The 27,470-nt window shown below is 45.8% G+C and overlaps 1 protein-coding gene across 3 annotated transcripts in view; it reads right to left on the minus strand.

Moving 5' to 3' along the window:
• The window catches only part of NHLRC3 (NHL repeat containing 3), a 257,537-nt gene that overhangs the window by 120,593 nt on the left and 109,474 nt on the right, over positions 1-27,470 (minus strand). For 2 of the 3 annotated variants that reach the window (XM_069621945.1, XM_069621946.1), the window contains exon 4: positions 8,253-8,453. The exons of the other annotated variant lie outside the window; for it this stretch is intronic. In XM_069621945.1, the coding sequence (XP_069478046.1) occupies positions 8,253-8,453 (201 nt within the window). The remainder of the gene's footprint in view (positions 1-8,252; positions 8,454-27,470) is intronic. 3 annotated transcript variants of the gene reach the window in all.

The following is a 27,470-nucleotide window of genomic DNA, read 5'->3' on the forward strand; positions in this document are numbered from 1 at the left end:
TAAGCGTGTACATCCTGCAATCACCCCCTATCTGGAGTCAATCAGAGACCTGATGTAAGTGTGTACATCCTGCAATCACCCTCTATCTGGAGTCAGAGGCCTGATGTAAGTGTGTACATCCTGCAATCCCCCTCTATCTGGAGTCTGAGGCCTGATGTAAGCGTGTACATCCTGCAATCACCCTCTATCTGGAGTCAATCAGAGGCCTGATGTAGGCGTGTACATCCTGCAATCACCCTCTATCTGGAGTCAGAGGCCTGATGTAAGCATGTACATCCTGCAATCACCCTCTATCTGGAGTCAATCAGAGACCTGATGTAAGCGTGTACATCCTGCAATCACCCTCTGTCTGGAGTCAGAGGCTTGATGTAAGCGTGTACATCCTGCAATCACCCTCTATATGGAGTCAGAGACCTGATGTAAGCGTGTACATCCTGCAATCACCCTCTATCTGGAGTCAATCAGAGACCTGATGTAAGCGTGTACATCCTGCAATCACCCCCTATCTGGAGTCAATCAGAGACCTGATGTAAGTGTGTACATCCTGCAATCACCCTCTATCTGGAGTCAGAGGCCTGATGTAAGTGTGTACATCCTGCAATCCCCCTCTATCTGGAGTCAGAGACCTGATGTAAGCGTGTACATCCTGCAATCACCCTCTATCTGGAGTCAATCAGAGGCCTGATGTAAGCATGTACATCCTGCAATCACCCTCTATCTGGAGTCAGAGGCCTGATGTAAGCGTGTACATCCTGCAATCCCCCTCTATCTGGAGTCAGAGACCTGATGTAAGCGTGTACATCCTGCAATCACCCTCTATCTGGAGTCAATCAGAGGCCTGATGTAAGCATGTACATCCTGCAATCACCCTCTATCTGGAGTCTGAGGCCTGATGTAAGCGAGTACATCCTGCAATCACCCTCTATCTGGAGTCAATCAGAGGCCTGATGTAGGCGTGTACATCCTGCAATCACCCTCTATCTGGAGTCAGAGGCCTGATGTAAGCATGTACATCCTGCAATCACCCTCTATCTGGAGTCAATCAGAGACCTGATGTAAGCGTGTACATCCTGCAATCACCCTCTGTCTGGAGTCAGAGGCTTGATGTAAGCGTGTACATCCTGCAATCACCCTCTATATGGAGTCAGAGACCTGATGTAAGCGTGTACATCCTGCAATCACCCTCTATCTGGAGTCAATCAGAGACCTGATGTAAGCGTGTACATCCTGCAATCACCCCCTATCTGGAGTCAGAGACCTGATGTAAGTGTGTACATCCTGCAATCACCCTCTATCTGGAGTCAGAGGCCTGATGTAAGTGTGTACATCCTGCAATCCCCCTCTATCTGGAGTCAGAGACCTGATGTAAGCGTGTACATCCTGCAATCACCCTCTATCTGGAGTCAATCAGAGGCCTGATGTAAGCATGTACATCCTGCAATCACCCTCTATCTGGAGTCTGAGGCCTGATGTAAGCGTGTACATCATGCAATCATCCTCTATCTGGAGTCAGAGGCCTAATGTAAGCGTGTACATCCTGCAATCACCCTCTATCTGGAGTCAATCAGAGACCTGATGTAAGCGTGTACATCCTGCAATCACCCTCTATCTGGAGTCAGAGACCTGATGTAAGCGTGTACATCATGCAATCATCCTCTATCTGGAGTCAGAGGCCTAATGTAAGCGTGTACATCCTGCAATCACCCCCTATCTGGAGTCAATCAGAGACCTGATGTAAGCGTGTACATCCTGCAATCACCCTCTATCTGGAGTCAATCAGAGGCCTAATGTAAGCGTGTACATCCTGCAATTACCCTCTATCTGGAGTCAATCAGAGAACTGATGTAAGTGTGTACATCCTGCAATCACCCCCTATCTGGAGTCAATCAGAGACCTGATGTAAGCGTGTACATCCTGCAATCACCCTCTACCTGGAGTCAATCAGAGACCTGATGTAAGCGTGTACATCCTGCAATCACCCCCTATCTGGAGTCAATCAGAGACCTGATGTAAGCGTGTACATCCTGCAATCACCCTCTATCTGGAGTCAATCAGAGACCTGATGTAAGCTTGTACATCCTGCAATCCCCCTCTATCTGGAGTCTGAGGCCTGATGTAAGCGTGTACATCATGCAATCATCCTCTATCTGGAGTCAGAGGCCTAATGTAAGCGTGTACATCCTGCAATCACCCTCTATCTGGAGTCAATCAGAGACCTGATGTAAGCGTGTACATCCTGCAATCACCCTCTATCTGGAGTCAATCAGAGACCTGATGTAAGCGTGTACATCATGCAATCATCCTCTATCTGGAGTCAGAGGGCTAATGTAAGCGTGTACATCCTGCAATCACCCCCTATCTGGAGTCAATCAGAGACCTGATGTAAGCGTGTACATCCTGCAATCACCCTCTATATGGAGTCAATCAGAGGCCTGATGTAAGCGTATACATCCTGCAATTACCCTCTATCTGGAGTCAATCAGAGACCTGATGTAAGCGTGTACATCCTGCAATCACCCCCTATCTGGAGTCAATCAGAGACCTGATGTAAGCGTGTACATCCTGCAATCACCCTCTATCTGGAGTCAGAGACCTGATGTAAGCTTGTACATGCTGCAATTCCCCTCTATCTGGAGTCTGAGGCCTGATGTAAGCGTGTACATCATGCAATCATCCTCTATCTGGAGTCAGAGACCTGATGTAAGCGTGTACATCCTGCAATCACCCTCTATCTGGAGTCAATCAGAGACCTGATGTAAGCGTGTACATCCTGCAATCATCCTCTATCTGGAGTCAGAGGCCTAATGTAAGCGTGTACATCCTGCAATCACCCTCTATCTGGAGTCAGAGACCTGATGTAAGCGTGTACATCCTGCAATCACCCCCTATCTGGAGTCAATCAGAGACCTGATGTAAGCGTGTACATCCTGCAATCACCCTCTATCTGGAGTCAATCAGAGACCTGATGTAAGCGTGTACATCCTGCAATCACCCCCTATCTGGAGTCAATCAGAGACCTGATGTAAGCGTGTACATCCTGCAATCACCCTCTATCTGGAGTCAGAGGCCTGATGTAAGCGTGTACATCCTGCAATCACCCTCTATCTGGAGTCAATCAGAGACCTGATGTAAGCGTGTACATCCTGCAATCCCCCTCTATCTGGAGTCAGAGGCCTGATGTAAGTGTGTACATCCTGCAATCACCCTCTATCTGGAGTCAATCAGAGACCTGATGTAAGCGTGTACATCCTGCAATCACCCTCTATCTGGAGTCAATCAGAGACCTGATGTAAGCGTGTACATCCTGCAATCCCCCTCTATCTGGAGTCAGAGGCCTGATGTAAGTGTGTACATCCTGCAATCACCCTCTATCTGGAGTCAATCAGAGACCTGATGTAAGCGTGTACATCCTGCAATCCCCCTCTATCTGGAGTCAGAGGCCTGATGTAAGTGTGTACATCCTGCAATCACCCTCTATCTGGAGTCAGAGGCTTGATGTAAGCGTGTACATCCTGCAATCACCCTCTATATGGAGTCAGAGGCCTGATGTAAGCGTGTACATCCTGCAATCCCCCTCTATCTGGAGTCAGAGACCTGATGTAAGCGTGTACATCCTGCAATCACCCTCTATCTGGAGTCAATCAGAGGCCTGATGTAAGCATGTACATCCTGCAATCACCCTCTATCTGGAGTCTGAGGCCTGATGTAAGCGTGTACATCCTGCAATCACCCTCTATCTGGAGTCAATCAGAGGCCTGATGTAGGCGTGTACATCCTGCAATCACCCTCTATCTGGAGTCAGAGGCCTAATGTAAGCGTGTACATCCTGCAATCACCCTCTATCTGGAGTCAGAGGCTTGATGTAAGCGTGTACATCCTGCAATCACCCTCTATATGGAGTCAGAGGCCTGATGTAAGCGTGTACATCCTGCAATCCCCCTCTATCTGGAGTCAGAGACCTGATGTAAGCGTGTACATCCTGCAATCACCCTCTATCTGGAGTCAATCAGAGGCCTGATGTAAGCATGTACATCCTGCAATCACCCTCTATCTGGAGTCTGAGGCCTGATGTAAGCGTGTACATCCTGCAATCACCCTCTATCTGGAGTCAATCAGAGGCCTGATGTAGGCGTGTACATCCTGCAATCACCCTCTATCTGGAGTCAGAGGCCTAATGTAAGCGTGTACATCCTGCAATCACCCTCTATCTGGAGTCAATCAGAGACCTGATGTAAGCGTGTACATCCTGCAATCACCCTCTGTCTGGAGTCAGAGGCTTGATGTAAGCGTGTACATCCTGCAATCACCCTCTATATGGAGTCAGAGGCCTGATGTAAGCGTGTACATCCTGCAATCCCCCTCTATCTGGAGTCAGAGACCTGATGTAAGCGTGTACATCCTGCAATCCCCCTCTATCTGGAGTCAGAGACCTGATGTAAGCGTGTACATCCTGCAATCACCCTCTATCTGGAGTCAATCAGAGGCCTGATGTAAGCATGTACATCCTGCAATCACCCTCTATCTGGAGTCTGAGGCCTGATGTAAGCGTGTACATCATGCAATCATCCTCTATCTGGAGTCAGAGGCCTAATGTAAGCGTGTACATCCTGCAATCACCCTCTATCTGGAGTCAATCAGAGACCTGATGTAAGCGTGTACATCCTGCAATCACCCTCTATCTGGAGTCAGAGACCTGATGTAAGCGTGTACATCATGCAATCATCCTCTATCTGGAGTCAGAGGCCTAATGTAAGCGTGTACATCCTGCAATCACCCCCTATCTGGAGTCAATCAGAGACCTGATGTAAGCGTGTACATCCTGCAATCACCCTCTATCTGGAGTCAATCAGAGGCCTAATGTAAGCGTGTACATCCTGCAATTACCCTCTATCTGGAGTCAATCAGAGAACTGATGTAAGTGTGTACATCCTGCAATCACCCCCTATCTGGAGTCAATCAGAGACCTGATGTAAGCGTGTACATCCTGCAATCACCCTCTACCTGGAGTCAATCAGAGACCTGATGTAAGCGTGTACATCCTGCAATCACCCCCTATCTGGAGTCAATCAGAGACCTGATGTAAGCGTGTACATCCTGCAATCACCCTCTATCTGGAGTCAATCAGAGACCTGATGTAAGCTTGTACATCCTGCAATCCCCCTCTATCTGGAGTCTGAGGCCTGATGTAAGCGTGTACATCATGCAATCATCCTCTATCTGGAGTCAGAGGCCTAATGTAAGCGTGTACATCCTGCAATCACCCTCTATCTGGAGTCAATCAGAGACCTGATGTAAGCGTGTACATCCTGCAATCACCCTCTATCTGGAGTCAATCAGAGACCTGATGTAAGCGTGTACATCATGCAATCATCCTCTATCTGGAGTCAGAGGGCTAATGTAAGCGTGTACATCCTGCAATCACCCCCTATCTGGAGTCAATCAGAGACCTGATGTAAGCGTGTACATCCTGCAATCACCCTCTATATGGAGTCAATCAGAGGCCTGATGTAAGCGTATACATCCTGCAATTACCCTCTATCTGGAGTCAATCAGAGACCTGATGTAAGCGTGTACATCCTGCAATCACCCCCTATCTGGAGTCAATCAGAGACCTGATGTAAGCGTGTACATCCTGCAATCACCCTCTATCTGGAGTCAGAGACCTGATGTAAGCTTGTACATGCTGCAATTCCCCTCTATCTGGAGTCTGAGGCCTGATGTAAGCGTGTACATCATGCAATCATCCTCTATCTGGAGTCAGAGACCTGATGTAAGCGTGTACATCCTGCAATCACCCTCTATCTGGAGTCAATCAGAGACCTGATGTAAGCGTGTACATCCTGCAATCATCCTCTATCTGGAGTCAGAGGCCTAATGTAAGCGTGTACATCCTGCAATCACCCTCTATCTGGAGTCAGAGACCTGATGTAAGCGTGTACATCCTGCAATCACCCCCTATCTGGAGTCAATCAGAGACCTGATGTAAGCGTGTACATCCTGCAATCACCCTCTATCTGGAGTCAATCAGAGACCTGATGTAAGCGTGTACATCCTGCAATCACCCCCTATCTGGAGTCAATCAGAGACCTGATGTAAGCGTGTACATCCTGCAATCACCCTCTATCTGGAGTCAGAGGCCTGATGTAAGCGTGTACATCCTGCAATCACCCTCTATCTGGAGTCAATCAGAGACCTGATGTAAGCGTGTACATCCTGCAATCCCCCTCTATCTGGAGTCAGAGGCCTGATGTAAGTGTGTACATCCTGCAATCACCCTCTATCTGGAGTCAATCAGAGACCTGATGTAAGCGTGTACATCCTGCAATCACCCTCTATCTGGAGTCAATCAGAGACCTGATGTAAGCGTGTACATCCTGCAATCCCCCTCTATCTGGAGTCAGAGGCCTGATGTAAGTGTGTACATCCTGCAATCACCCTCTATCTGGAGTCAATCAGAGACCTGATGTAAGCGTGTACATCCTGCAATCCCCCTCTATCTGGAGTCAGAGGCCTGATGTAAGTGTGTACATCCTGCAATCACCCTCTATCTGGAGTCAGAGGCTTGATGTAAGCGTGTACATCCTGCAATCACCCTCTATATGGAGTCAGAGGCCTGATGTAAGCGTGTACATCCTGCAATCCCCCTCTATCTGGAGTCAGAGACCTGATGTAAGCGTGTACATCCTGCAATCACCCTCTATCTGGAGTCAATCAGAGGCCTGATGTAAGCATGTACATCCTGCAATCACCCTCTATCTGGAGTCTGAGGCCTGATGTAAGCGTGTACATCCTGCAATCACCCTCTATCTGGAGTCAATCAGAGGCCTGATGTAGGCGTGTACATCCTGCAATCACCCTCTATCTGGAGTCAGAGGCCTAATGTAAGCGTGTACATCCTGCAATCACCCTCTATCTGGAGTCAGAGGCTTGATGTAAGCGTGTACATCCTGCAATCACCCTCTATATGGAGTCAGAGGCCTGATGTAAGCGTGTACATCCTGCAATCCCCCTCTATCTGGAGTCAGAGACCTGATGTAAGCGTGTACATCCTGCAATCACCCTCTATCTGGAGTCAATCAGAGGCCTGATGTAAGCATGTACATCCTGCAATCACCCTCTATCTGGAGTCTGAGGCCTGATGTAAGCGTGTACATCCTGCAATCACCCTCTATCTGGAGTCAATCAGAGGCCTGATGTAGGCGTGTACATCCTGCAATCACCCTCTATCTGGAGTCAGAGGCCTAATGTAAGCGTGTACATCCTGCAATCACCCTCTATCTGGAGTCAATCAGAGACCTGATGTAAGCGTGTACATCCTGCAATCACCCTCTGTCTGGAGTCAGAGGCTTGATGTAAGCGTGTACATCCTGCAATCACCCTCTATATGGAGTCAGAGGCCTGATGTAAGCGTGTACATCCTGCAATCCCCCTCTATCTGGAGTCAGAGACCTGATGTAAGCGTGTACATCCTGCAATCCCCCTCTATCTGGAGTCAGAGACCTGATGTAAGCGTGTACATCCTGCAATCACCCCCTATCTGGAGTCAATCAGAGACCTGATGTAAGCGTGTACATCCTGCAATCACCCTCTATCTGGAGTCAGAGGCCTGATGTAAGTGTGTACATCCTGCAATCCCCCTCTATCTGGAGTCAGAGACCTGATGTAAGCGTGTACATCCTGCAATCACCCTCTATCTGGAGTCAATCAGAGGCCTGATGTAAGCATGTACATCCTGCAATCACCCTCTATCTGGAGTCTGAGGCCTGATGTAAGTGTGTACATCATGCAATCATCCTCTATCTGGAGTCAGAGGCCTAATGTAAGCGTGTACATCCTGCAATCACCCCCTATCTGGAGTCAATCAGAGACCTGTTGTAAGCTTGTACATCCTGCAATCACCCCCTATCTGGAGTCAATCAGAGACCTGATGTAAGCGTGTACATCCTGCAATCACTCCCTATCTGGAGTCAATCAGAGACCTGATGTAAGCGTGTACATCCTGCAATCACCCTCTATCTGGAGTCAGAGGCCTGATGTAAGTGTGTACATCCTGCAATCACCCTCTATCTGGAGTCAGAGGCCTGATGTAAGCGTGTACATCCTGCAATCACCCTCTATCTGGAGTCAGAGGCCTGATGTAAGCATGTACATCCAGTGCATGCTCTAAATGAGACCTGGACCACAATTCAAGAAATATACATGAAGCAGGCGTTTACGGTAGTGCATGTTGCATACTTGAAAGAGCTGCTAACCTGCTGACAACTTGATGAGTCTGTTATTAAGTCCACCATCACCATCTACGATATACATTTCCCCATTTGTATCCACACATAGGTCGGCTGGTTGGTCAAACTGGAGTGGGTTCACGGCTGAGCCGGCTATGCCAGCGGTACCAAGTACTTTCAAGGGTTTTCCAGAAGCATCATACTGTTTAATGGTGTGCCCATTTGCTCCTGGGTAAAAAGAAAAACAATGTTTGTATTCCAGTCAGTCTCAAAGTGATCATATTTATTGCTGATTTGTTTCTTTGGCAAATCGAGATCAGAAAGAACCTGGCAGAATTCACCAGTCCCCATGGCAAGTAGAAGTGGAGGCAGAGGAAAAACAGAATAGATTTCACATTTATTTTTCTCTTTAGTAACAAAGCACGTTCAGCAATCAGTGTATGGAAAAAAAGAAGAATAAAATATCACTTTCCAATGCTAAAATACAACAAAGTTATTCTATGTAAAATAAAATGTGTTGTCCGTCTACTGCAGGACCTGTGCCCCACACAATGCGCACAACCGAATTACACAGGACGAAAGTGAAAAATGTAGAGAAAAGGTGATGTACTACAGGGAAGGGAACTGTGATACCAATCAAAACATTTCCTGGTCACTACTAAAAACTAAAGTGTCTGTCAGGAGACATCTGCAAACCTACAGATCCTGTTTGCGTCTTTATTTCAGTGTGCAAGCCAGAGAAAAAGGGCTGCATGAGAGCAGTCTGATGTATCGGTACTCAAAGCAGCCAGCTGCCTAGAATATGTATGTAGAGCACAGCACCCTGCCATTCTATGTAAGTCCCAGCCATACGAACCAGTTTTGTTAAATGTGGTATATTTGCCCTCAAAAATATTAATTTGGCCCGGAAAATAACCTTCTGATATCCAAAAGGATTTTCAGTACTCTCCAACGTGGGGAACACCTTCTGTGGTGGGCCTGCAAGGGCAATATTCTGAAGGGAGAATCTTTTTGGCAGCTATGGCCGGAGATAACAGTAGTGACGGACGTTTCACTCATGGGGTGGGGAGCCCACACCAACGAGCTGACAAGTCAGCGGTCGTTGGTGTCCATCGGAGTCCAAACTACACATCAACCTTTTGGAGCTGAGTGCAATCACACTAGCGCTGAAGGCCTTTCTGCCCTCTGTACAGGGAAAGAATGTCCTGATAATGACAGACAACACAGTGGCCATGTACTACGTCAAAAAGAGAGGAGGGCTAGGGTCACTACCACTGTGCAGAGAAGCAATGCAGCTCTGGTTCTGACCAATTCAAGAAGGAATCTATGGGCAGTTCACCTAGCCGGAGAGGAGAAAACGGCGGCGGCTCTCTGGACAGACAGACCAGTCTCCCACGAGTGATAACTAGCTCAAGAAGTCCTTCAAGAGATCTTCACCCTTTGGGGAATCGTACAGCCCTGTGTAGGGATCTCATTCTCAAGCGAGCCTCTGGCACCAGTAAATTGCAGGATGCCATGAGGCCAAGCAACCTCAGAAAATCGAAGGCCGGGAGACGCTAGGTATTCTGGAATTTGGTGCCCATCTGCAGAATGTGTTGAGCCCTCACCTCGGGTGGCAAGGGTTTTCCCCAAGGATGTATCCCGTATAGCCCAGATGAATTGGAGCCTTTGAGATGGTATCATGTGGGACCTCTTGTAATTGAGGGAGAAGCCTTGTATGTGGAGAGAGTGGCAGGTTACGCTGAGATGTTCACAGGCTTTTCCGGGTGTAAGTGCCCTGATCAGGCAATCGTCCAGGGAGGGGTAGACGTGAATCCCCCCCTCTCCTGAGACTTGCTGCCACCACCACCACCATTAACATGGTGAAAAACCTTGGGCGGAGGTCAGCCCGAATGGCACAACTCGAAACAGATAATGAGAAAGCCATCCACGAACCTTATGTACTTCCTGTGCTTGGGATGGATTGGCACATGAAAGTAAGCATTCTGAAGGTCCAATGACACCATCCAGTCTTGGAGTTGGAGAGCCTGAAGGATCTGAGAAAGGGTAACCATCTTGAACTTGTCCTTCCTGAGGAACATGTTCAAGTTTCTTAAGTCCAAGATGGGTCCTTATTGGGAATTAGAAAATACAGGGAGTACCAACCCTCGTTCCTCTCTGCCACAGATACCGGATCTATAGAACCTTTCTCTAGCAGGGTCATCATTTCAAGCACAAGGAGCAGATCTGGAGCTTTGAAAGGATTGCTCCCCAATGGATGATCCTGAGGCCTTTTCCAGTTCCCAGGCATCTGAAGTAATGCCCCGCCATTCTTCCAGATGCTGAGAAAGTCTGCCTCCCACCAGGGTCTTCGGAATGAAGGCCTCAGAGTGGTTTTGAGGCGGCTGAAGCAGCGGCTGAGGGTAAAACTCCAGCTGCTTGGGCTGACTTAGCAACTCTCCCTCGTCCACCACGAGAGAATTTTCTCTGACCTCTATGACTGTCTTGTCCTCTTCCTCTTCCAACTGAGGAGTAGAATCGAAAGGACTTACCCCTCCAAGATGATGAACCGGGGTAGGAGTGTTGAGGTGAGGCTGTCTAATAGTGGCAGTAAGAGATTTAGCTGCCGCTTTCAAGGTCTTCAGATTTTCAGAACTTTCATCAGTCTTGCTGCCAAACAGCCTCCACCTGTCAAAGGGCATATTGAGGAGTATAGACTGCACATCTGGTGCAAATACGGACTTCCTCTACCACGCAAATCTACGCAACATGGTGCTAGTTGCCATGGATCTGCTGATTCCATCTGCAGTAACCAGACCTGACTGGAGGCATTGACACATTGCCTCCTTAGCATCTTTGATGATAGCCAGGAAGCAGTCTCTTTCTTCGCCTTCCGGGATGTGGTCAGCCGCCATACCTACGCAGTCCCACAGGGCAAATGTAAACTTTGAAAAGGCACAGGTTGAAAAAGTTGATTTTAATGCCATACTTCCACCAGTAAAAACCTTTCTTGCCCAGGCATCCACTCTCTTATCACCCCCATCGGGAGGGATAGAGGTGTATGCCGATTGCTTGGTAGATGTAGCAGCTTGAACGACCAAATATTGGGTGCTGTAAGGAACTCATGGTGGCAATAGTAAAGACAGACACAAGTGATCACAGTTCAAGGGCATTTGTACACTTCAATTGGGTGTGATAATCGCCTATCTTATCCTAAATCTAAAGAGGGGAGCAAGCTTCGACCATCAAATAATAATAAAGAAGTCCTAGTGGCGTCTTGGCAAAATAAAAGGGCCTATACTAATAAACCTATTGCCAATCCTTTATTCTAAATACAAATAGTGTCGGAAACAATCTTATTCAAAATAAAAAAGTGTTCAAGAAATGATATGTCAAGATATTCAAGCCGTTGGCTTCCCTTCCCCATGTTTTTAGCACGGGACAATGCGGCACACTCTGGCTTCTCTAGCACCAGGATGTAGTTAAAAAACTCAGCATCAGAACCTTATGTGCCAAAGTCTTTGCCATTCAAAGTCTATTATATCAAAGAGCCTAATGCGACAAACAAACATTAAAGTTCCTTTCTTCTTAGGATTTCACATGTACACAATTTCTCAGGTGAATCACTATTCACTTCGGGTCACCCTCCACCGGGGTCGTGGGTCTGGCCAGCTGACCTTTGAGTTTTGAATTAGAGGTTCCTAAACTTGGGTAAGGGCACTTGAGAAACCTAAAGAAGAACTGACTTTTTTTTTGGAAAAGGGAAGCCCGAGAGGCTGAGCTGAGTTTAAGACTTATTGGTTTGTTTTATAGGACTGAAGCTTAGGGAAGGGAACCCCAAGGAACTTAAAGACCTTGAAGGTATTGGAGTTCATTGAAAGGACACTGTGGCGAAGGTCTTGCGAGCAACCCTGTTTGACGGAACTCATTTTGATTAGCGTAAAACCACGCCGGGCAAGGAAGTCAACGGAAATCAACCCTGATTTCCTTATTTTTCTGTTGAACCATTAAATTTCGTTTTTGACAAAAGATCCCCTCACACATTTTTTAATAGAATGAAGGCAAGCATAGGTTCATAGGTAAACAGGTTCAGACACCGACAGCCCTTAGAAGCATAATTTCAGAGAAACATCCCTTTAGAGCTAGAGCTAGTTAGGCATTACACCAACCCTTAAACTTTAAATAAAGGTTTTACATTTTACTTTCTGAGTCTGTCTCTCGTCACCATGCCTGTCTCACACGCTCTGAAGCTGCTTAAGAGAAATGACCAACAAATAAATAAGCTATAAACTGTTCAGGATTTCAGTCAAACACTTTGGTCTCGGCCTAGTATGTAGCGCACAACTGAAATGCTTTTCTCATTATTTTATGCAGATTCAATTTGAGATGGTACACAACTCGTATAACACACCCTTTTTCAAATACCCCGGGTCACAATGGACCATGAACCAGGCTGGTTGGTGAAATGCAATATTTATTTATTTTAAAATTCAAAAGAAATTATACCATTTTTAATATGGAGCAGCAATCACCAATTGGGTGAGAATTACAATGAGAATGTAAGCAATGCACTTGGTTTAACCTTCTAGTGGAATATATACAAAACACCAGGGAATGGGAGCACTTTTTGATTTAGGAAAGATAGCATCCAAGTTAGGATTTCCTTTTGCAATGTTCCCTCAACCCACAAATACTCAATTCTGAATGGATAGAAAGGCACAGCCGGTAATCAGGAATAATAGGCAGAAGACAGAATAACAATCCGACCTTCCCTCACATACTTTAAACCCTTAAAGGCCTAAAATAGCAATCGGAAATGGCAAATAATGAATTAATGTATGGTTAAATTATAATATACATATGTTTTATCACAATAGCGTGTAGTTCTATCACTGGCAATCACAAGGCAATGGATCAGCAAAAGGCAATATTTCGAAAATGAGTGGAAATTTTAGAACAGATTGCAGCCAAATGACACGTGTAAAAGTTGCATTTCTTTTCAATTCCTGCTTTAAATTACCCAAACGGTTTTTAATAAAAACAGGTGAAATACTCTTTCTATTGATTTGGAATGCGGTTTTTGGGTTGGGGAGTTGAAAATAGGTCTCTAGCTATGAAACTGGATGAGTTAGGCAAGATATGAAAAGGTGCGCTTTGAGCAAAATGAAGCCGTGAAAAAGGAAAGGAAATCAGTTGTGATAAGAAAAGTTTTACGTATTCAGACTAGACCACCAAAGATGGACACAGTAAGATCCAAGGTTGATTCGGGAATTCAACCCTGTCACCCCAGAGCCCAACCCTGGCAGTAACCAGTCCGATCACTCCAAATGGGACTAATGGTTTAGGATTACACAAGACAAAATTGAAAAGAAATAGCGCTAGCACTTTAGAAAGTCACGGGCAGGGTGCACAGATATTTCTAACAGTTTTTAACAAGTTATCATGATAAGGATAGGATGGATTAGAGAGTGGGATAAGGACAAAGGCAAGACAAGATAGGTTATGGGTTTCTATGGGGTAGGGATTATACTCACAGTCCACTTTTAGTTTGGGGATTTTTGGACCAACAACAGGTTCTGGTCACCATAGGGCAGCACGACTGGCAAAGGACAACAGCTGGGCCGTTCTGGTCACCGGATGGTAATTCGGGTCACTGGATGGCACAGGTACCGCTGGATGCAGTCAGTGGGCAGCAGTTAGAAGGCAGCAAGCCAGGCTGGTTCAGGATGCTTCCCAAAAGTATACCACAGCTTTCCCCATTTTAATGGGAGATTAGTGGATTTTCAGAATTTAGGCCTGGCAGGGAATAGGAACAGCATTGCTTGGGTTTTGCAGTGGGCTCTGGAGTAGGGTCATCAATGCTTTGGCCTTGTGGTCGGGTCTGGAATCTGGATGGGGCAGATCAGAAATGCAGCACAGGAACTTCAGGAAGCGTGTCGTCTTGTCAGGGACTCTTATTTATAATGCATAGTGACATCATCAAAGTATATGGCTGGGCAGGTTTAGCTAAGCACGCCTCTAAACTACTGGATTGGTCAGGGGTGCTAGTCCCCGCCTCTCTCTAAGCTGGTTGGATTTCAAGGGAATGTCAGATTTATGATGTAAGTTTTACAATGCCCAAGACACCCCACAATTATTTTAACTAAAATCCAGTTTTGTCCTAAATGGCACCTTTATGCAGTGGAAACATCTAAACAAATTACATAAACTTATACATACTTTATGCAGCTCATAGCAGTCCAATACTCCAGTTTGTGAAACATTGTTTCGCCCTTCTACCAGTTTTTCTTTGCGCTTTTCAGTGTGAAATGTTCGGCCTAAAATTCCATAACTTTATACATATGTATGGATCATCATAAGGGATCTAAATACAAAGATTTTTAATGGGCATCATGGATACTTTCCTTGTAATCCCCAAATCTTTGCCATTTCTATTCCCAAGGGGTCAGTGAATTCTACAATGTCTCAAACTATAAACCACAAAATCACTTTTAAACTGTGACATTTTTACAAAGTCCTGCTGCGGGGATAAAAGTCTTTACATTTTTATTCATAAATTGTCTTTGGAAACAAATGGCAGTCCTTTGTCCCCCATATTTTGGAATAACTTCCAAGCTACCCCCTGAAGTGCAGGGCCGTCATGGAAATCTCCTCTGAAGCCTCCTGTAGAAATCACAAAGACGTGAGACTTTCTTTTCACATATCCTTGTCCTGGAACTTCCATTGTCAGTGGGTTCAGCCTAGACTAGATTCTGTCCAACCTAGTAATTATCACAGAGGTATTAGTATCTACCGATAGGCCCTTTTGTTTCCCTCATCCTCTCAGCAGAAACCTTTTTTTTTTTTTAGCCAACATTCCCCCAGCAGCCACTGAAGTTTGAATGAATTGTATTTATTTTGGCTCTGAATTGTAAGAAAATCTGCTAAATAGAACCATTTCCTTCATTGTATTTTCACATCACAATCCCCTTCACATTGCTAGATAAGGGCAGGGTTTCATTCAACAGTTGTACTTTTTAAAACGGGCATTTTTCTCCTTTGTCTGCAAAGCCCATTTGTGCATGTGTGGTGAAAAGATGGCATTTCTTTTTAAATTCGGTTTTTCATCTCCATCAGATTCCCACACTGTTCTGCAGCCATAGTTATTTCCTTCTACACAACAGTCTGTACAAGGCAAAGGTCTCCTGGAATTGACATGTGCACAGACCTATGATTTCTTTTGCAGGGTTCATTCCTTTGACACTTTGTAGCACAAAATAAAGTGTTTCCCGTGCACGGCAGAAATTGAAGATTCTTGGGCCTTTTTTTCAGATTTGGCTTAACAGAGCCTGTCATTCAGGGGTCATGCTGAAGGACAATGGGGATATGAATGGGCATGGCCGGGGCCTTACTAATAACAGTGGTTTAAGGAAGAACAGATGGAAATAGCGTCAGCAGCATTATTTTAAAGGTGAAAAGCTTCCTTTTTCAATGGGGGCTTTGGGCTTGCAGCAAGGCAACGCTGCTTTTTCACTTTATTCCATTTGTATATGTAAGAACACACTGGCAAGCTTCCTCAGTGTGCCCCCTTGTTCCAGTAAGTGATTAAAACCCGGTACTCCACCTAAGTCAATGCCTAGTGATGCACAGCTGGAACCCTTAATTATGTATTTATGTTTATAAATTCTTTTATTTTTGAACGATGTACTCTTATATCACGCCCCTCTCTTTGAATCCCCCCCCCCGGTCTCACTGAACCAGGAAGCAGGCTGTTTTGCAAAGTTGAAAGATTTATTTTTGGATTTGCACAATATATATATGAATCACACTATTTAATATTTATACAAGGATCAGCAATGGGGTGATGTCACAACACTCAACAATCTCTAATCAGAAGGAGTATGGATAGGAAAAATAATGCAGCATAGAATAATACTTTGTGTGGGTTCAGTCAAATGCAATGTCACTCTTTCCCCCTGCACACTACTCAATCCCTCCAATATACAATAAAGGGATGGAAGGAGAGAAAACAGGTTTCAGGAATAAACATTCTACAAATGCAGTATTAATCCCAATTTCCCCCAGCAAACTCAGAGAGAAACAGGAATGATTGCAAACAGGTCAAAATGGTTTAAATATGGCTTTGAATGAATGGTTAAAAACACAGAAAAAGGGATTTAATTCACTAAAAATTGGATTCAATACTAGTGGGAGCCACTGTGTATAGTTTCAGATAAACACTAGCAATGATTATTGAGTCACTAGCAGATTGAACACATAATTCTGAGGTCGGATGCAAGAACAGCTGTTTTACACTTGATGAAATTGAGCCAAGCAAAAAATGTGTGGCAAACTTTTACACGCACGAGAAGCACGATTGCAGAAAAACTATAAGGAGTTGGGATGCGGTTTTGGATTCGTTGGAAAGCGAGGATGTTAGCTTCAATTTGAAACTTACATTTCTAGCATATACAGTACGGAAGTTACAGAGGTTTTAGTAGAGGTCGGTTTTTCTCAGAAAGAGTCAACATTTGCAAATGAAAGATGCACTTTTGAACATTACAAACAAGATTTCTTTACACTAGGGAGTCTATGAAGCCACAAGCTACACGACAGCACAGCCACCAGTCCAGCGACGTCTCTGGATGGTTTCTACCTGCCGAGACGCTTGTCTTTCTTCAGCGAATATATTAGCGCAAAGATGATTTTAACACTACTGTTATCAAAGGACTATAGGGATGAGAGAAAGATTCAGGTAAAACAAAATATTTTCTACAATGCAGTTCTGGATATAAGAGAGTGGGTTTGGATAGGATTACTTATTGATAAGATATTTGCTAGCGACAATCCTATGCCAAGGATACTTACTACCACTGTTTGAAATGGACCCGTCAGAGATCTGGTCAGGGATATTTTCTGGACTGTAATTCTGCTATCCCTCGGACTGGACTCAAAGCGCTCTGGTTCTGCAATCAGCACAGCACTCTGGACACTGCACAGCAAACTTTGACTGGATCCGACGGGTTGGTTCTGGTTCACAGCTATCTGGTCCCAGCTCTGCTCAAATGGGTTGGATCTCTGGATTTCTGGCAAGAATTCTGAGCAAGAAAGCAACACAGCTCAGCCAGGCTGTTCTTTTTGTTGTTCCCCTTAGAGGTCTGGGGTAAAATCTGGTTTCAGGATTTTAAAAGCCAAGCTGAGAAGGGTTCAGCTTTGGAAATGGACCTTTCTGTTTTCAAAGTTCTGGAGTCTTGGATATGGATTCCTCTTGCAAAGTGCTCCGCCAGCAATCAGTTGATGGATGAAAGTATGTCTGTGTAGGTCCTAAGCTGTCCCTATTTATGTATTTCCCTAAGGGGTGGGTAGGCTGAATTATACTAGGCACACCCTCTAGGAATCCTATTGGTTACAGTCTGTCCTCTCTCCTGATTTGAGAAGAAAATATTGTGTCATGATGATGCTGTATTTCACAATCCAGGGAGAACCTCCCCTTTGTTTCTGCACAGTAAATCTATTTTTCAAATAAAGCATATTTACAATATTAACAACTTGCAAGCAATAACATATTTACATCACAGATTAAGTGGAGCAAGTATTCATCTGAGTCCCATCTCAGTGAGAGCTTCGGTTCAGATTTGACAGTTTTTTGTGCTTTTGGTCAGGTATCCAATGTCAGATTTGTCCAGATTTTTATAAATATATGCGCATGACATCTGGGCATAATCTTGTGAAGTTTCATATTTCTAGCATCATCACAATTGCTACAAAACCACAATTTCTGTAGTCATGTCCCTAAACATAGCACAGAGTTCTGAGTAGTTTCAAAATGTGACCAGAATATTCATGTTAACAACACTATATTTTACAGATTTTTACAATTTTTCACAGTCCTCTGTCAGTCTTTTTCAAAAAGATACTTTCTTGTGGCTTAAGGATACACATATCTGTCTGTCCCGCCCCCAAAGTTTTGGTGAGTCAAGAGCAATCTCCACCTCTCTTCCTTCTGGCAGTAGTTTCTGTTGACACTTGCATCAGCATATTCTTTTCAGCCAAGGAAATCCTTTGTCTCTCTTGGGGGCAGCAGATCAAAGTCCCCTCCCCTTTCATTAGCATCTGACTGAGAGTTCCTGGGGCAGAGAGCAGAAGGAAGGCACCTTTTGTTTGGGGCACGCTGTGGAATCTGCCTTTGAAGTTCTGTGGCTGGCATCAGTTCACTTTAAAACACTTTGTTTAAAATTGTCTTTGCTAAAATAAACTTTACATTTTCAAAAATAGACACAGATCTCTAATTCCAGTCTTTTTAAAACATAGAAATTAAATAGTGGCAACCTATATTGCTTTTGATGGCAAGTCTCTTCTTTTCAACAATTTGATTTTAATGCACAAGTTTAACTTCTAATGCACTTAACTGACAACTTTCATGCAGGCAGGCGGCGGTACTGCACCCACATTCTGACATTTTCCCAGGCAAGCACCCTTTTTACTGTGGATATTCCATGATGAATTCTGCTTCTCCTGACATTGTGTGCTTATGGGGATTCCTTAAATAAGGTGATGGTTAACACCCAGCAAGGATGTTGGATCTTTTCTGATGTTTGGGAACCATTATTTTGCAATTTCAACAGCCAAGGAAAAACGGATTTTAGAGCACTTCGGGGTTTCCTTGCAATGAAGCACTGCCTTTTCAGGTAGTTCCATTCCCCTCTGTGGGCAGCCCAAATGACAGGTTTTGGCAGTGTGGTCTCCTTTTCTACCACTGACACAGGCAAAGTAGATTGGCAGCCGACTTTTCCGTTTTCCCTGCGCACTTCTCAGAGGTATTAACGCGCACAGGGCTTTCTGCAGCCATTTTGTTGGTTCTGGTGAAAGCAGCACACAGTGATGTTGCAGGGCAGAGCCTAGTGGGTCAATACATCCCACATTCCATCCTGCCCAATATGTGCTTGGCAAAATGGTGCAGGCATCTTTTTGTTGCTGCACAACGCAGTTTTGAGGCCCTGGTGCTCACTGGAACCAGTGCAACCATTTGCTGTTTCTGTTGTAGCGCAGCTTGGTTTTGGAGAAATTCTGTTCAGTGGGTCAGTGTAGCCCACAGATTCCCCCCAACCCCCGACTCTTCTGAGATCCTTGTCGAGCGAGAGTAGGGCAAGGTGGGCTTCATCGTTTAGAAGTCCTTCCATCAGAGAGCAGAACAATACCCACAGCTTTCTATTGGATCTTCCTTTATGGTGTGGAGCGACGCCCCCAGATTTTCTTTGATTTATCCCTTCCAGGTCGCCAGGAGGTCCTTCTTGGTCTTTGAATCGGCACAACCAGAACAAATCTATTAAATAAATAAGAACTGGTTACTTCATTTTCCCACTGCCTTCCAATAGGGTTGACAGCAGTGGGACACGCATGCATTTAATAATGACAATTGTTAGTGAAGAAAAATACTCCCCGTTACATAATTATACTTCTAAACCCATCGTTCCCTTCTGATTCTTCTTCTTATCCTCATGCTTCAGATTTCTCCTCTATTCGATTCTCTCTTGGTTCCTCAATTTGCTGCAAGTTGTGCCTAGGGTGACAACTCAATCAGTTAAAATGGACCAATTTCTCTTCTGTCAGTTCTCGTTTGGGGATGCGGATTCAATACGCGACAGGTGAAATTTTATTTACAAATTCAAAAGGATCACACCAACTGGGCAAACATTTATGCTCTTTGGTCTGGTTCCTTTGGAAATTGTACAAGTAGACCCTGTCTCCTAGTTGGTATTCCTTTTTGGTTGTTTTTAAATCATATTGAGTCTTCATCCCCCTCTGCAGATCTTTCCATATTCCGCTGAGCGCACGCAAAAGCATGTTGAAGGTGTTTTCTTAGAATCGAAAACATGCTCACGAGTTGTGGAGGCATTTATCAGTGTCTGCTCATGTGTTCTATAGACCAGATGCTGAGGTAATACCATCCTTCGCCCAGTCAGCTCAAATGGAGACATCTTAGTTGCAGAAGAAGGTGTAGATCTGATGGCCATCAGGACAAGCAGTAATTGGATGTCCCAACTTGGCCCCGAGTCTGCCACAAACTTTTTTAGAATGCTCATAATGGTTTTATTGTACCTCTCAACTCCACCACTAGAGGATCGGCAGTATGCAATGTGAAGTTTGCTTTTTACCCCAAGTATCTCCCGCATCTTTGTCATCACTTCGCTGGTGAAGTGACTACCTCTGTCTGACTCAATCCTTTGGGGTAGGCCAAAACGCGAGTAGATGTGGTTGATCATCAGGGCAGCTGCTGTTTCTACCTTGCAATTTGGGGCCGGGAGACATTCCACCCATTTGGTAAACAAGCAGGTTATGGTTAACATGTACTTGTTCCCCCTAGAGGAGCGAATCACGGGCCCCGATGAAATCTACTTGTAAATCTGACCAAGGCAGTGTCATCCCCCTCTTCTGGAGGGGAGCTCAGTGTGTGAGCGATGTTGGCTAAAATTGTGCACACACAAGACACCCCTTCAAGTATTGGTCAAGGTCCTGCCCCAGGTGTGGCCAGTATGCAACCTCTCGTAAGATTTCTTAAGTAGTGTGAAACCCCCGATGACCAGTTGTGGCCGCATCATGGGCGTGACTTAGCATCAGGCTTCGGAATGAGGTGGGGACCACCCATTGGTCACAGCCAGATATGGATCTCTTTACCAACAAACCGTCTTGGATTCGGAACATTTTTGGACATTTCATCAACAACCTGAGGTCCTCTTTCCCAATGTAATCGGTATCCGTCAGAGGAATGTTCTCAGGGTCCTCAATATGTTGATAAAACTTACCAATAATCGGATTCTCTTTGTGTGCCGTGACTAAATCAGCATCTGGGTTCTCCTTACTCCACTGGGCAGTTGAGAGTTCATTGTGAGCATTTGTCTGGGACCTAGTGATAGCAGTGACCTGGATTTCCCCCAACTGGGACTCGATCTCAGGGAGATCCACTGGATGGCTCTGGTTTTACCAGCTGATCAGCTAGGTCTTTTCCAGTTTTGTCTGGCCCCTCTATTCTGGAATGACCCTTGATCTTCATCCAATAGATGGTCATCCCACTAGAGACCAGATCATCAATATTTTGTATTAGCTTGCCATGTTTAAGCGGTTTGTTGTTAGCACATAGCATGCCTCTGGTTTTCAAATTAACCAGGTGCTCCATGAACATAATCTGAGTCAGCGATTATGACCAGTTCGTGAAGTTGGTGTTGGACGGCAGTGGGGATGGCCTGATGAACTGCCATCAACTCGCCACCTGACTACAGCAGGGACCGATATTGTATCCAGTGGTGGGTTGCGGGGCATCATTTACCCAGGCATTCCCAACACAGGCCACCACTTCCTTTTCCCTGTTGTTAACAACATGGTAGGAGCACCCGTCCACAAACTGTGGGCATTCCCTCGCACTCGTCTTCTTCATAGACTTTGTGCAGGGAATTCAGGTACACCTTCATGTTGTCCCGGGTTTTAAGACTTTTGTCCTTGATACAGTTATCTCTGGCACAATCATGCAAGTCAGCCAGACCTTGCGAAAGGGGACTCTTCTTGTTTTGGCCATATCTGACCTCCACAGGAAAGCCTTGCATTGACAGAATCCGGGAAGTAATTCTGGAATTACTCACATTTCCGGCCCGGATTCTGTCACTTTGAAGGTATTGCAAAGGCTGGTGTGGACTCTCCACTATGATGTGTTCCCCCTGGATGAACGGGCAGTAATTTTCCAATGCCCACACCATTGCCAGGAGTGCCTTCTCACAATCGTTATATTTTTCCTCCACAGAGGATAAAGTCTTGCTTGCATAGGAGAGGACTTTATTGACCTTGTCATGCTTTTGATATAATATTGCTGTCAAGCATGTATTCGAGAACCCCGTCTCCAAGAAGAACTCCTTGTTTTTGACTGGGTAAACTAGACAAGGCGCTTGTGAGAGGCTTCTTTTGAGTTGCTTTACTGCCTCGGCTTGTTCTGGACCCAACTCCCACTTGACCCCCCCCTTCAGCAGATGGATCAGGGGTCTTGTAATCGGTGCGTAATCCTCTATGAACTGCCTACGAAATTCAGTCCAAGGAGGCTTCTTAGCTCTCGCAGAGTTGTGGGGTCCTTAAGTTTTAGGAGTGCTTCCACTTTCTTCTCCGGGGGACAGACCCCCTCAGAAGTTATTTCAAGTCCCAAGAAGTTGATATGGGTTCTGCACCACTGTGCCTTTTGGAAGGATAGTTGTGCTCCGGCAACCCTCAACTGTGTCAGAACATAACGGATTTACGCTGTATGTTCCTCCACAGTTGAGCTTTTTATCAGAACAGCATCCACATAGGCCAGGTTACCCCTTTCACCCAAGTCAGGCATGGCCTTATGTAGGAAGATGTTGAGTTTGTTGCCGGAGTTGATGTATCCGAAGAGAGTCCCGGTCCACGTGTACTGCTGCCCCCCCCGAAGGTAAAGACCAGCTTGTATTGGTCCTCCCTACTGACAGGCACGGTCCAGTACCCATTGGTCAGGTCAATGGCAGTGTACACCTTTGACCCCTGGATCTGGGCCAGTCCTTGGTCAATATATGCGAGAGGCCATCAGGACATTTGGACCCGTTTATTTAGCTCCCTAAGGTCAGCAGAGTCTTCACTGGCCATTCGGTTTTAAAATCCCCAGCACCGTATTATTAAAGGTGCTGTGGGCTGGGCAAATTATCCCACGGAACTCAGGTTTTTGATTATTTCCATCAGGGACTCCATGGATGCGAGAGGCAAGCGGTATTGCTTCACAAACACTGGAGTCATTCCATGGTTCGTGGGAATGGATGTAGTGTGGATTTCGGTGCGACCAGTCATACGAGTCCACCGCAAAGAGATTTTGAAAATCTAAGAACACCTGTTTCAACTTTTGCTTTTGCTCAGGAGTCTCACAGGCATCAGCTAGGTTTACCCACTCCTCAACCATTTGCCTGAAGCCTGGAAAGACTCCCGGTTTTGCTATCTCAGCGGCCTCCTCGAGCTGGATGGAGAGGTCCCTGGTTAGAGTATTGACCTGGACAGAGGGTTTCAGGCAGGAGAGGGAGTCATTGTGGACCTGAAATATCACCTCATCCTGTCTGATGTCACAGGTCACCTCTCCCTCACCGTAAGGGCAGGAAGAGTACAGCAGGAAATTCACCCCTTGCCGGGTGAAGATCATGTCTGGTGGTAAGTCATTGCCACTATCGCTGTCAAAGCAGTCATTGGGGATTGGTCCTACTAGTTCATTACCTAGATCCATGGAAAAATGGCAGTCATCAACCGCCATTCCAATAATGGTGCCTGCGCCCAGAGTGATACTCCTAGGGTCGCTGTTATCCATCAATATTGGAATGGTGTGTTCTACATTGACAAATGGTGTTGGGTTTAACCCCAACCCCTGCTGTTGGAGATGGGCATTGAGATGTACATATGCATCAGGATTTTGCAGTTTGTCCTCTTAAAATTTTTTCATTCAAGTGGGAATAGTCAGGTCCATCCTGGGATGGTGACCTCCTCTCCAATTTGAACTTCAACTGCATACGGCAGCAATTCGGCTGACCGAAATGCTTTTTCTGAATCAGAGTCCATGGGATTTCCCCCTAGGCGGGACCAGGCTTTGTAATTTTCCAGGTCCAAATTGTTATGCGCGCAGGTTCTCGGAATGGGATACGTACTTTTCGTGTCACCAGAAAAAACACGGGAGTCAGCCGAACTTTGTGTTGCGGTTCACGGGGAGGAATATCCCGAACTTCGGTCTTCCGAGGTGGCTGGAGGTTGCCATGGAAGCTTAGCAAAGCGTTGCTAAGGAGACGCAACGTGCGTGCCTGTTCACGGCGGTGATCATGTGACATTGGGTATTTAATCCCGCCCCCCTGCTTGCTCAGTGCTTCTGATCAAGCATTTTTGGCGCTACTTGTTTACTTGCCTTGCATCTTGTTTACCTGGTATCTTGAACCCTTGCTTCTCTAACCGACCTTGCTTTTGGATATTCCTAGTCTGTTTTGGTGCTTCAGTGATCTACTGGTTTTCGACCCTTGCCTTCTGCCCTTGGATGTTGTCATTGCCTATTCCTCAGTCTAAGTTTGCTCGTATGGATTTGACCCGGATTGTTTAAAGGATTTCTTTTGAATTTGCTGACTACATTCACTCTTGATACTTTTCGACTTACTTCTTGTACTGTCAACACAGTATTTGTTATTTCGTGGACAGCCTCCGCTGCTACGTGGGACAGCCTCGGCTGCGCCGCGGGACAGCCTCCGCTGCAACGTGGGACAGCCTCGGCTGCGCCGCGGGACAGCCTCCGCTGCAACGTGGGACAGCGTCCGCTGCATCACGGGAGTTGCTCACCATTAGGTAAAAACACTTCGACTTTCCGTATTCCTTCTAACTCAGACGGAAATCATCTTTCTCTTTCATCACGAATAATTACCATGTACACTTAACCCTGGAATCCCTCTGGTAAGAATCTCTGTGCTTTTTCTTGTTATTGGTAGTTTAGTGCTAACAGGGATTGTAACCAGAGAAGTCGCTTGTTTTGCAGAATAGTCCTTTTATTTCCCGATTCCTGCTCAGATCGTGGTTAATCAACTTAGGATCAATTCTATCTCTGAGCAGGTTAGTGTGGGAGGAGTGTTAGTATTTAGTGAAGACACACGGTATACTTGGATACTAATTGTGCTTCTTTCCTTCTACAGCTACGGTGGTCTCGGAGGGATATCCAAACATCTTTCAATTAATTGATCCCTCTGTATGTGTATTGTTACCATTCAGAGGGGTACATTGGTGGGAAGAATTCTTCTTCTACACTACGGGGTCAACCAGTGAAGAGGAATTCTGACACAAATTAATGGCAAAACGATTGAGAATGTCACTGCCTAAATAAAATGCAGCAGGGACATCTCGCACGACCCAACAATTGTGTTCTATGCTTTCGTCACCTATAGAAATGTTGAGCATGCACCTGCTAGGCAGGAGATGTTTGGAATTGGGAGTTTCCAGGCCCATTACCCACTCATCAATCAATTTAAATGTGGGAATGGCTGGATCTTTTGGGAGCTGCCTGAACGTGGCTTCGCTGATGAAGCTCTTGCCATTGTTCACGCACACTCAGGCGAAAACAGACTCCTTCCCCTCATTTAACTGAATAGGGATGAATAACTGTTCTCTAATTTTCTGAATATCAGCTAAACTTTGAACCGGTTTCTCATCACTTTTGACTATAGGATTGGGGTTTTCAGATTGGGGATCAGTATAAAATTTCAGAGTACTTCTTTCCAGTGTGGAATGCCACTTAAGACTGGAAGGAAGGTTGATTTTCAGGAATGTAGAGGAGTTCCCATCACCAGTTTGTTGTCCTACAGCAATTACTGTCACATCAGGTATCCGATTGTTCTGGAAATGAAACTCAATATGATCAGGTTTTTGTTCAACCATGTGGCATGTGCCATTTAAACTAACATGGTTGACACTCCATTTTAATTTTATTGGCCAGTTAGTCTGAGTCCAGAGGACTTTGTTCACACAATCTACTAGGGGGGACAGCCTACGCAGGATGTAGACAGGGTGTGCCCTCTGGAGTCACAACTATGACCGGGTGTTTCACTTTGTGTTGCCCAATTTTTATTTCCAAATCCGCTCTCCCCTCGACAGGAATTTCATTCCCGTCGAAGTTTTGGAGTTGTCCAGGAAGAGGGGTGAGAGGGATCTGGTATCTGTATCTGTAACCAGCGCTGCAAATGTACATTGCCCTTGCACTGGGGCATAAAATCTACCCTCATTCTCCTCAAGTGGGCAAAGATAATGTGCATTTTGGGCCAGCTGGGTTATTTTTGACTCCGACACAGGGGTAGTTTGGGCATAATTCTTTGTGGGAATCTGAAAGAAAAATTTGTCATTCAGAGTTTTGGGCTACCCTTTTTCTGATTCTGGGCTGCCCCCCCCCCCCTTTTGGTGGCAGTCACCAGAATTGATTTGGCAAGTTTGGGAATCCTCTCTTAATGCTCGATTCCCTTAATGCTCATTCTGTGGTTCAAGGATGGGCAATACTGAATCAGTCCCCACATCCACCCAGACTTCATTTAGATCTCTTGGGACCCATTTTTCTTTGGGAGGAGTCCCCCAGTCCCTGAAGGAGAAGATTTTTTTCCCCCTTCAAACTGGAGGACACTAACTTCCTGCACAAAATTGCACTTTTTGAGTTCTTTATTTCTCCTACCCGCCCTCTGTTCCTTGGGTTGCAGATTTTCAGAGGCAGGAGATTTTTGTTCCGGTTCCTGGGTGTCCAGGGGCTTTTCACAGGTGAGGAAGGAAGCTTCCTCTAGGTCTTTACACCACCCGTGCCGCCTCCTCTGGAACCGGTGAGTTGTCAGGGTTCTCTCCCCGTCATTGTTCTGGGATACCAGACCCTTGGTTTGTGGGGTTCTGAGCGGCCATGTTCATCTGAGGGTTCTGTTGAGCCCTCAACATGCGACCCAGATCCTGTGTTAGGTTCTGGACCTGGCGCTCCAGTTGGGAAGCCCCTTCCGGCTGGTACAGGGGTCTCTGTTCCAATCTAGGTGGATCACGGGAAGGGTAACTATCCCTTCTCCCGTAGTACCCTGAATATGGTGAATTTTTGTAACCCTCCACCCTTGGCCTCCCATCTCCCGGATTGGGTTGTCTGGGTTCCTGAAATCAGGGAATGAAAGGAGGGTTGTCCTGCAGGTGGGGGTTTTGTGAGTATCGGGGGAAGAAACTTAACCCAGCATTTGGGGAATTACTGCCCTCCTGGGGGAAGTCAGGATGGAAGTTTCCTGGGGCGGTACTTACCTGATTGGATCCCCCCGCTGGAGATGAGTGAGTCCATACATACACCAAGATTGGTTGGGTGCCCTTGTATCGGGGACTGATATAATCAGGGGAGTTAAGGGTCCCATTAGTGGGATTACCTCCCTGACTGCCGCCTTCTGGGTCTCCGATTTTGCTGATTTTGTGTCGGTACATTTTTAGGCTCCCCCATCTCTAGGTCTAGAATGGGGGGCAACCTTCACCTCTGCCACCTTAGCAGCAGCAGGGGTGTTTGCTGGTTTGGGGTTCTTGGTCACATTTTTATTTTCTGCAGGTTTTTGGACCTTATAAATGCTGGTCACGTGCTCTGTGACCCAGTCCAGAGATCTTTTGTCATGGAAATCCCTCACCTGCTGGGTCATGATATACTTGGGCAATGCATGAAAGAAGGTGGTTACAAACTCCCTGCTATCCGTGCGCACCCTCCTAGTGGTTTGTGCAATGGCGGGTTGGAGCTCC

This window comes from Ambystoma mexicanum, chromosome 5q (genome assembly GCF_040938575.1).
Source record: "Ambystoma mexicanum isolate Mex_15411 chromosome 5q, UKY_AmexF1_1, whole genome shotgun sequence".
NCBI classification, from domain to species: Eukaryota; Metazoa; Chordata; class Amphibia; order Caudata; family Ambystomatidae; genus Ambystoma; species Ambystoma mexicanum.